Source organism: Phyllobates terribilis, unplaced genomic scaffold (assembly GCF_046119375.1).
Source record: "Phyllobates terribilis strain yellow unplaced genomic scaffold, ASM4611937v1 Scaffold_11__3_contigs__length_659146591, whole genome shotgun sequence".
Lineage (NCBI taxonomy): Eukaryota > Metazoa > Chordata > Amphibia > Anura > Dendrobatidae > Phyllobates > Phyllobates terribilis.
Genome location: NW_027362771.1, coordinates 558,687,178 through 558,698,803, shown reverse-complemented (window position 1 = coordinate 558,698,803; position 11,626 = coordinate 558,687,178). Strand labels below are relative to the sequence as shown.

At 43.1% G+C, this 11,626-nt stretch overlaps 1 protein-coding gene across 1 annotated transcript in view; it reads left to right on the top strand.

Annotated features, from left to right (window-relative positions):
* Nucleotides 1–1,906: 1,906 nt before the first annotated feature.
* The window catches only part of DPYSL2 (dihydropyrimidinase like 2), a 79,616-nt gene continuing 69,896 nt past the window's right edge, over nt 1,907–11,626 (top strand). The window contains exon 1 of the mRNA XM_073654066.1: nt 1,907–2,438. Within this exon, the coding sequence (XP_073510167.1) occupies nt 2,145–2,438 (294 nt within the window). The 5' untranslated portion in view covers nt 1,907–2,144. The remainder of the gene's footprint in view (nt 2,439–11,626) is intronic.

Sequence of the window (11,626 nt, the reverse complement as noted above, 5' to 3'; positions counted from 1 at the left end):
GCTCAGTGCACCATCCTGCCCATTGGTTTTGCATGTCTCCGCCTCCCTCACTAGCGATTTGAGAGCGCTGGCCTGAGCTTTCTCTGCAGACTGTGCTTGGTACACCGCTTGTCAATCACCAGTGAGCAGGATGGTGTACTGAACCTCTTGGCCACACCCAGGGTGCACCAAGCTGCCGAATTAGCATGTTTGACTGAAGTTCCTTTTCTGCAGAAAGGAGGCAGCAATTACAGAGTTAAAGGTGTGACTTTTATTGCTGCTATATCCCCTACAAGGCAATGTGCTTAGTTTATACCGTCAGTTTGGGCTGACACACTCCCTCTGTGGGGAGTGCTGCCTATAATCATCTGTGATAGATAGAAGATAGATAATAGATCGATGGCTGTACTAGCTCAAAAGGGGGCTTCTACTCAATACTGAGCAAAGGGTCTGAATACTTATGACCATGTGATAGTTCAGTTTTTCTTTTTTAATAAATTTGCAAAAATTTCTACATTTCTGTTTTTTTCAGTCAAGATGGGGTGCAGAGTGTACTTTAATGAGAAAAAAATGAACCTTTTAGAATTTACCAAATGGCTGCAATGAAACAAAGAGTGAAAAATTTTAAAGGGGTCTGAATACTTTCCGTACCCACTGTATAAAAGGATCTGAAATAGATTATACATAGATAAATAGCATACTAATAGACTTATAGGAGAGAGCTAAATATGAAATAATAGATACAATATATGATAGATAAAAATCTAGTTGGATAGACAGATAAGAGATATAGGAGAGAAATACAAATAGATAAATGTGAGATAAATTAGAGATATGGAGTATGGATAGATATGAGAAATATAGGGGCGGATATACCATTAGTGCCACCTCACAGGGGCCCAACAGGTAAGGGGGCCACCTATACTTCCAAAACAGGTGGAATTGTGCATTATAAGGACCAAGGAGGGCACATATATTGTTCTTGCACAGGGGGTCTCTTCTTTTTGTGTCTGCCCCTGGATTGATGAAATAGATAGATAATGGATAGATAAATAATAAATATAGATAGACAGATAATAGATACATGATAAATAGATGATAGACAAATAATGGATAGATACATGATAAATAAATAATAAATATAGATAATAGATAGATGATAGATAATAGATAGATAGATGATAGATAGATGATAGATAATAGATAGATAGATAATAGATATAGATGATAGAAAGATGATAGATAGATAATAGATACATGATAAATAATTGATCTAGATGATACATAGATAGATAATAGACATATAGATAGATGGATAATAGATAGATAGATAGATGGATAATAGATACATTATAAACAGATAAATAATTGATCCGTATGATAAATACATACATAATAGATAGATGGATGTAGATGGATATGCACTAGCTAGATGTGAGCTGGCCACAGCTCATGCCCCCACAGACGCCTGGCAGGGGGCACACATGGCCAGCAGTGGTCGCACATTTCTGGGTGGTGCTGAAGGGACAGCGCCCAGGAGGACGGCTCCTGCCGGCAACTGAGCACTGACAGCCGGTCTCCTCCATGTGCCGTCTTGCCCTTATTGTTCCTTATCCAGGAGATCGTGCACACAGACCCTACAAGCCAGGCAGGACCCCCAGCCCCGTGAGCAGTGCATTCCAGCTGATTGCCACCTCCCCTGCAGCATGGTGACCCCCCAGTAGTGGCCATTGTCCCCCAGCAGCCCTGTGATGCCGGCCTGTGGCTTCTCCCAGTAACTTGTAGGGTCTGTGCTTGTGAATCCCCCCAGCCTGGTGTCATCCCTTCCGGATGTGAGGAGCTTTCTGCAGCAGCAGCTCCCCACCCTCCTCCACCCCCTCTCTCCTTCCCTCCCTGCTCCTTAATTCTGCTAAGTTGAGGAGCAGCCTGTGCACTCTGGAGCTGAGGAGGATCCCAGCAGATTCTCCAGCTGAACTATCCAGTGGTCTCAGCATGGTGTGAGCAGGAGTCATTTCTTTTGTTTCCTCCTAACCTGCAGTGCCTTCTCCTCCCACCACATCACAGTCCTCCCCCTGCAGACTCCTTATTTTTTCCCCCCTATTTTTTAATCTTTATTTGTCTTAAATAACTGGTCCATCCCTAGGGTGTGGGGCAGGTAGTTCAGGATGGCAGACAGGAGGCAACAAGGTGGCCGGCAGAATGATGGGGAGGAGGTACCAGCCTTCTTCAAGAACATGGGATCTGGAAGTCCCAAGCCAAGGCAGAAATTCTGTGGGATGTTCTGCCCTGTGGAAGGTTCCTCTGAGAACAAGACCATTAATTTTGACTCTTTATCTGCTTGTCGGGGGTCTGGGAAAGTCATTGACCAGCAGAAGGATGTGACACCTTCAGACATAGGGAGGAAGATTGAGATCAAGTGTGCTTATGGCAAAGAAGCTCTTCAATACCTCAATGACAAGGTGGGTGATGTCTTGATGATGACCTATGTCAATACACAAGAGGGGGGCAGTAAAGCAGCCTATAGGGCAGGGCATTAACCCTTCTCTTGCTGCAGCCATCAGAAAGTGGGAGTCTCCTGGGTTTAAAGTTGATGGCTTGTCATCATGTGCTTTAGGAACAGGGGTGTTAGAGCCCCTTATGTGGCCCATACTGTACCCCAGTATTAGGAATGTTCAGTGCCACCCTATTGCAATGCTGTATTCTCCATGGATTCAGCTGTATTGATAAGGCTGTCCATGTGGACTCCACCCTATAGGTGGGCTCAGATTTACTGCAGATCTGCTGGTGGCAACATATGCCATAGTGAATGCCATAATATATAGCCACCAGGACCAATGATATCCATGGCCAACCCACAGTGTGTAATATAATAAGCCATACAACATCATTTAGGATCCCAATGACTGGGCCTCTGTGTGTGGAGACCCCCAAGAAAGTTTTTTTTAGATGGTGGGAAGTACTGAGTCAGTATTGACTATGGTGCTATAACATGACTCAGATACATTTATAAAGAGAAGTAACAATTCAGCATGGTATTTAGTTTTCTTTCTATATTATTTATTTACAAGTTTATTTTTTACATATGTTATTAATCTATATTATCTATTTTTATTTATTTCCGTACATTTTATTTATTATATGTTTAGTTTGGGGTACTAATTACATATTTATTATCTATTGTTTTTTTTTTTTTTACAGATTAGTATTTATTTACCCACTTTCTAATTTACATATTTATAATATATCTATTTTTTACATATTCATTATCTATTTTCACATTTTTTTAATTTATGTATGCACTTATTTATTATATTTTAACTTTTGGTTACTATTTATATTTTTATTTATTAGCTTTTTTTATGTATGTTTACTGTTGGGTACTATTTACATATTTATTAACTATTTTTTACATACTTTTATCTATTTACCTACTTTCTAATTAACATATTTATTTATTATTTATATTTTTTTTTATTATTTTCACATTTTTATAATGTATTTATGTACTTATTTTTTATATTTTTACTTTTGGTTACTATTTATCCATTTATTTATATTTTTATTTATCATCTATTTTTTTTTTTACATATTTTTTATTTGTTTACCTTTCTAATTTACATATTTATTTATCATTTTTTTATATTTTTATTATTTTTTTTTCACATTTTTATAATGTATTTATGTACTTATTTTTTATATTTTTACTTTTGGTTACTATTTATCCATTTATTTATATTTTTATTTATCATCTATTATTTTTTTACATTTTTTTTATTTGTTTACCTACTTTCTAATTTACACATTTATTTATCAATTTTTTTTATATTTTTATTATTTTTTTCACATTTTTATAATGTATTTATGTACTTATTTTTTATATTTTTACTTTTGGTAACTATTTATCCATTTATTTATATTTTTATTTATTATCTATTTTTGTTTACATATTTTTTTATTTGTTTACCTACGATCTAATTATTATTATTATTATTATTTATTATTATAGCGCCATTTATTCCATGGCGCTTTACATGTGATAGGGATATACATAACAAAAGCATTTACATAATCTTAACAAAACGAGTCAGCGACTGGTACAGGAGGAGCGAGGACCCTGCCCGCGAGGGCTCACAGTCTACGAGGGATGGGTGAGGATACAGTAGGTGAGGGTAGAGCTGGTCGTGCAGTGGTGGTTACTGCAGGTTGTAGGCTTGTCGGAAGAGGTGGGTCTTCAGGTTCCTTTTGAAGGTTTCCACGGTCGGCGAGAGTCTGATATGTTGGGGTAGAGAGTTCCAGAGTAGGGGGGAAGCACGGGAGAAATCTTGTATACGATTGTGGGAGGAGGAGATAAGAGGGGAGTAGAGCAGGAGATCTTGTGAGGATCGGAGGTTGCGTGCAGGTAATATACATATTTATTATTCATCTATATTTTTATTTAATTTATTACATATTTATTATAAAAGGCGAGGCAGATGTCAAAAGGACATTCAGGTATATAGACCAATTCACTGCACACATATCCAGTGCATATAACAACGCCGGTGCATACAGAGCCTGAAGCTGCCCATAAAGTTTCAATAGCTGTCAGCTCAATGCTCGGTTCGGCCGACACCCGACCACGGCCTTTTGACCTTCTCATACACATGGATGCTCTGCACGGCTGAGCGTGCATGCATTTTGAATGGGGAGGGTGGAGTATGTTGCTGCCGGACACCTTTAAAATTAAACATGAAATCATTATTTGTTGGGAATGTTTGCAGGCCCCATACACATAAGACAACCAGCTAGTCCCACTGGGATCAGCGGATTCGCGCCCAACTTTGCCTAAGTGTGAAGACGACCAGGCAGACTGTGGTAGACTTCAGAGATGATCAAGTCGATTTGTGCTGCCCTGGTCCATTGTACAGTCTGGTCCTCCATGGCAGCCGGTCTTCACTTCTGCACCCTGCATCTTTGGCCTGGCATCCTGGGTGTGTCACTCACCTGTCCTGGCTCCATCTCCGGGCATTGCACTCTTCTCCTATGACTGGCATCTTCGATCTGGCATCCTGGGTGAGTCACTCACCAGTCCTGGCTCCATCTCCAAGCTTTGCACTCTTCTCCTATGTCTGGCATCCTGGGTGTGTCACTCACCAGTTCTGGCTCCATCTCCGGGCATTGCACTCTTCTCCTATGGCTGGCATCTTCGATCTGGCATCCTGGGTGAGTCACTCACCAGTCCTGGCTCCATCTCCGGGCATTGCACTCTTCTCCTATGGCTGGCATCTTCGATCTGGCATCCTGGGTGAGTCACTCACCAGTCCTGGCTCCGTCTCCAGGCATTGCACTCTTCTCCTATGTCTGGCATCTTCGATCTGGCATGCTGGGTGTGTCACTCACCAGTCCTGGCTTCATCTCCGGACATTGCACTCTTATCCTATGGCTGGCATCTTCGATCTGGCATCCTGGGTGAGTCACTCACCAGTCCTGGCTCCATCTCCGGACATTGCACTCTTCTCTTATGGCTGGCATCTTCGATCTGGCATCCTGGGTGAGTCACTCACCAGTCCTGGCTCCATCTCCAGGCTTTGCACTCTTCTCCTATGGCTGGCATCCTGAGTGTGTCACTCACCAGTCCTGGCTCCATCTCCGGGCATTGCACTCTTCTCCTATGGCTGGCATCTTCGATCTGGCATCCTGGGTGAGTCACTCACCAGTCCTGGCTCCATCTCCGGGCATTGCACTCTGCTCCTATGGCTGGCATCTTCGATCTGGCATCCTGGGTGAGTCACTCACCAGTCCTGGCTCCATCTCCAGGCTTTGCACTCTTCTCCTATGGCTGGCATCTTTGATCTGGCATTCTGGGTGTGTCACTCACCTGTCCCGGCTCCATATCCGAGCGTTGCACTCTTCTCCTATGTCTGGCATCTTCAATCTGGCATCCTGGGTGTGTCACTCACCAGTCCTGGCTCCATCTCCGGGCATTGCACTCTTCTCCTATGGCTGGCATCTTTGATCTGCCATCCTGGGTGAGTCACTCACCAGTCCTGGCTCCATCTCCAGGCTTTGCACTCTTCTCCTATGGCTGGCATCTTTGATCTGGCATTCTGGGTGTGTCACTCACCTGTCCCGGCTCCATCTCTGGGCTTTGCACTCTTTTCCTATGGCTGGCATCTTTGATCTGGCATCCTGGGTGAGTCACTCACCAGTCCTTGCTCCATCTCCGGGCTTTGCACTCTTCTCCTATGGCTGGCATCTTTGATCTGGCATCCTGGGTGTGTCACTCACCTGTCCCGGCTCCATCTCTGGGCTTTGCTCTCTTTTCCTATGGCTGGCATCTTTGATCTGGCATCCTGGGTGAGTCACTCACCAGTCCTGGCTCCATCTCCAGGCTTTGTACTCTTCTGCCATGGCTGGCATCTTCGGTCTGGCATCATGGGTGAGTCACTCACCAGTCCTGGCTCCATCTCCGGGCTTTGCACTCTTCCCCTATGGCTGGCATCTTCGGTCTGGCATCATGGGTGAGTCACTCACCAGTCCTGGCTCCATCTCCAGGCTTTGCACTCTTCCCCTATGGCTGGCATCTTCGGTCTGGCATCCTGGGCGTGTCACTCACCTGTCCTGGCTCCATCTCCGGGCTTGGCACTCTTCTCCTATGGCTGGCAACTTCGGTCTGGCATCCTGGGTGTGTCACTCACCTGTCCCAGCTCCATCTCTGGGCTTTGCACTCTTCTCCTCTGACTGGCTCCCTCTGTGCTAGTCTGTTCCGGATTACTATGGCTTCCTGGCAGGCACCTCTGATATCATCATCCAAGGACTTTTAAGGCAGGTGCAGGCAGCCATGCACTACCTGAGTATTGAGGTAGTATTGTACTCTGCTACTACGAGGTAGATGAAAATGAACTCATCCCTACTACTTCCAAGTGTTGCTCATACCTTCAAATCTACTGCAGCAAGATACCTGATGAACTTGTCCCTGATATCCTGGTGCTGCCACATCTACAACTATGCTGTGTCCAGTTACTTAAAGAAGTTGTCCAGTCTTAAACTACAAGTCTGCAGTCACTTTATGTGACTGACGACTTTTAAATCCTCACATCGCACGCTCTGTGTACCTGTGTACTGTGAAGGTTCTTCACTGCCGGCAGTCATGTGACTGCACTCCCGGCCACATTCCTACTAGATGTACGCGGTCTCGCTCAATGCAAGTGTACTGAGTGAGGCCGAAAACAGTCTAGTTGAAATGTGGCCGGGAGTATGCATATCGCATACTTGCGGTCACATGACCACCACCACCTTAGCATGCTCACAGCGCGCACTCCACCCGACATCTTTAAGTCTGGTGCCGCCGCCACATCTTTAACTCTGCTGTGCCAAATTCCTGATACCTAACTCATGTCAGCTATCCTCGTAATGCCACATATTCTACTTTGCTCTCTGAGTGCAGTCCGCACATTTGGCTATGCTGCATCTAGTGCTTCCTGTTTTGATTATCCTTCTGCAATCCTCCATATCCAGTTCTACTGGTTCTAATTGTTCCATGTGCCATCCAGCAAGTCCAGCTCTCCTGTATCATTGCCACTGGTCTGTGCTGCTTACCCTAACCTACAGCTTTGAGAATCCACCTCACCAGGTGAGCCCCTAACTGGGCGACTCTGTCCTCATACATGGTTAAGCCTAACGCAATGTCATGATGCCGCAACGCCTAGCAAGCACCAGATGTGCCTTGGATGCCTGGCCTAAGATTCTAGGCACAGAAATGAAGACCAGCTGCTATTAAGGACTGGACTGTAGGCTGGACCAGCACAAATGGAATTGCTTATCTCTAGTGGACTGACCTAATCGGCAATCATATCTCAGTGGTAGGAAATTGACCATAGGTAAGTAACCAAGTGTTTACTTTGCTTGTCCATGGGTTTACTTGGTGAAATTAGCTGGGAACATCTTGGACTGTATCAACCAAGGCGATCACCGGCATCTCTAAAGCCATGATACCTTGTAGCCCCTATAAGTAGAGGACCATAGGAGAATGGAGATCTCTTGGCACTCCAAAGGAGAGGTATATGAAGTAGTCGGGCATCCAAGTTGCTCTCTCTCTGTAGTTTCTGAGCTGTAAATGACTCGACTGTTTCTGCAGCTCCAATAAACAATGACGTAAAAAAGCCGGATGTATGTCTCCTCCTTTCTGTAGTGTCGAACTCGAAAGAAGAGGATTCTCATTCTAATCCATAACCAGACCACCCACCTATCAGACATGACCATTAGTAGTGGTTCAATCTGACAATTTGGCCCTTAGGTTAGAAAAATTGTGCATCCCTATAGTAAGAGGAATGATATGATGACTAAAGGGGATAATTTCCAATGGCGGCAGTGGTGGAACCCAGTGTGGTAGACTGCTAAAATCACATCAATCACATATGATTTGTGGTGCTTGAAAGTTGGTGAAACTTTTTCCATACATTTGACCTAATACTGCATCAGATTTCCACACCGTAGATAAAGAACCAAACTGAACTCATGTCCAAGATACTTGACTTTGTCAATGTTCTTTTTTTTCCCCTCAGGAAAATGATCCAATATTACATGTCGTTGAGTGGCAAAAGTATGTGAACCTTTGCTTTCAGTATCTGGTGTGCCCCCCTTGTGCTGCATCAAAAAGTTTTCTGTAATTTTTGATCATTCCTGTACATTGTCATGGAGGAATTTTAGCCTTTTTTTCCCTACCAAACAGCTTCAGTCTTGTTGGTGGTTTTCTCCGATGAACTGCTCACCTCAGGTCCTTGAATGACATTTCTATAGGATTAAGTTGAGGACTTGGACATTCCAAAACTTTAATTTTATTCTTTTTTAACTATTTTGTTGAATGACTTGTGTGCTTTGGGTCATTGTCTTGCTACATGACCCACATTCTCGAGACTCTCTTCATGGACAGTTGTCTGGACATTTTCCGTTAGAATTTGCTGTTAAAATGCAGAATTCATTGTCCCATCAATGATGGCAGCTGTCTTGGCCTAGATGCAGCAGAAAGGCCCAAACCATAATACTGCCATTATCATGTGTCATAGATGATATGAGTTTTTTATGCTGTAATGCAGGGTTAATATTTCTTATTTAAACCAAAAACTTCTATTTTGGTCTCATCCGTCCACAAAATATTGTTCCAGCAGCCTTCTGGCTTGTCCATGTGACCTTTAGCTAACTGTAGATAGGCAGCAGTGACTTTCCCCGCTGCAATCTGCCCATGTACACCATTATTGTTCAGTGTCCTCCTAATGGTGGAGTCATGAACATTAACATTAGCTAATGAGTTTAGTTGCTTAAAGATTACCTTGGGTTCCTTTGTGACCTTGCGGACTACTATGCTCCTTGCTCTTGGAGTGATCTTTGTTGGTTGACCACTCATGGAAAGGATAATAATGGCTTTGAATTTCTTCTATTTGTACACAATATGTCTGACTGTGGATTAGTGAAGTCCACACTTTAGAGATGGTTTTGTAACCTTTACCAGCCTGATGAGAATCAACAACTCTTCCTTTGAAATCCTCAGAAATCTCCTTTGTCCATGCCATTATACACTTATACAAATATAGGTTGTGTAGATCAGACTTTGATAGGTCCATTATTTAAATAAAACAGGTCACCCACTCACACCTGATTGTCATCCCATTGATTGAAAAAACAAAAACAAAAAACAGACGGCTTTTACCTTCAAATTATCTGCTAATCCTAAAGGTTCATATACTTTTGCCACTCATTCATTCACATACATGTGATATTGGATCTTTTTCCTTAATAAAAACAAATGTAAAAATGTCAAAGTCTAATATTTTTGACTCATTTGTTTAATTTTATTCTTCTTATCTACTTTTAGGACTTAGGTCAAGTTTATGCAGAAATATGGAACATTCTGAAGGGTTCACTTTATGTATCTCCTCAGCTCCAATGTTCCACATTTAGTAATTCCTGTACATTGTGGTTATCTATCACAGGACCTCCCCAGTGATTACAGATTCTGGTAAATGGGATGTAATAGATCATAATAACGGCCATAATCCTATTGTGCTTGTCTTGCAATCACTAATGACTGAGGAATAGTCTCTAACTATTACATCACTGGTAATTGGGGCTGGGTTCACTAATGGGTATATAGATTAATACTGGATCAGCAGATTCCTAATATTCTGGAGCTATATGATCGACCTGTTAGAAGACACAGCAGCAGTTTTTATAATTCAACCATAGTAGTAAATTCTAATAGTTTTGCATGCCAAGTAAATAACCAGTGTGCGACGTATTTGGTTGAAGAGGGTGCATCATCTATACCTGCTGAAGGTGGCGTTACTTATTGGTCTGGATTTATTGGCCACAGCACCCATAGTTTCTCCCTTGACCACATCCGGCATAGATACCTATGGAAAGGAAGCTGCACAAGATGTTGCTTCACTACCTATTTTGTTGACTGGGTAGTGTTATTTGGACAATTTATGACTGGGTTGTTTGGGAACAATGAGGTACACCACAAGAGGGGGGCAGTTATAGAAGGTTCACAGGGCACCAATCAACCTATGCCATTCAAATGTGATCTGCACTCATCCTCATGATTTACACTCACTCTCAAGGTCTATACTCACCCTCTATGGTCTACACACACCGTCCATGGTCTACTCTCACCCTCCATGGACTACTCTCACCCTCCGTGGTCTATTCACCCCACATGGTCTACTCTGACCCCACATGGTCTACTCTGACCCCACATGGTCTACTCTCACCCCACATGGTCTACTCTCACCCCACATGGTCTATTCACCCCACATGGTCTACTCTCACCCCACATGGTCTACTCTCACCCTCCATGGACTACTCTCACCCTCCGTGGTCTATTCACCCCACATGGTCTACTCTGACCCCACATGGTCTACTCTGACCCCACATGGTCTACTCTCACCCCACATGGTCTATTCACCCCACATGGTCTACTCTCACCCCACATGGTCTACTCTCACCCCACATGGTCTACTCTCAGCCTCCATGGTCTACTCTCAGCCTCCATGGTGTACACTGATCCTACATTTATCTACACTAACCCTTCCTGGTCTATGTTCACCTTCCATGATCTACAGTCACCCTTCATGGTCTATATTTACCTTCCAAGATCAAAATTCATCCTCCATGGTGTATACTCACCCTACATGGTCTACACTCACTCTCCATGGTCTACAATCACCCTTTACGGTTTACACTTACCCTCCAAGATCTATATTCAGCCTCCATAGTCTGCACTCACCTGCCGTAATCTATATTCTCCCTTCATGGTTTATACTTACCCTCCTTTATCTACATTCACCCTCCATGCTTTATACTCCTCCTACATGGTCTACACTTATCTGTCATAATCTATACTCACTCTTCATGGTCTACACTCACCTGCCGTAATGTATACTCACCCTGCATGGTCTATACTCACCCTCCAAGATCTACACTCAAGAATGATGTACACGGATGATCCTGTAGAAGCTGTGGTGTTCTTGGTCATTGTTTTCTCCTCTCCAGGTTCTTTTTCTTGTTGCTGTTTCTCCGGGTCCATATTAATACTTTTCTCGACTTATTCATGCATCGCAGTGGATGACTGGATGACTTTAAAGACAAAAATCTGTCATTCATGTGATAG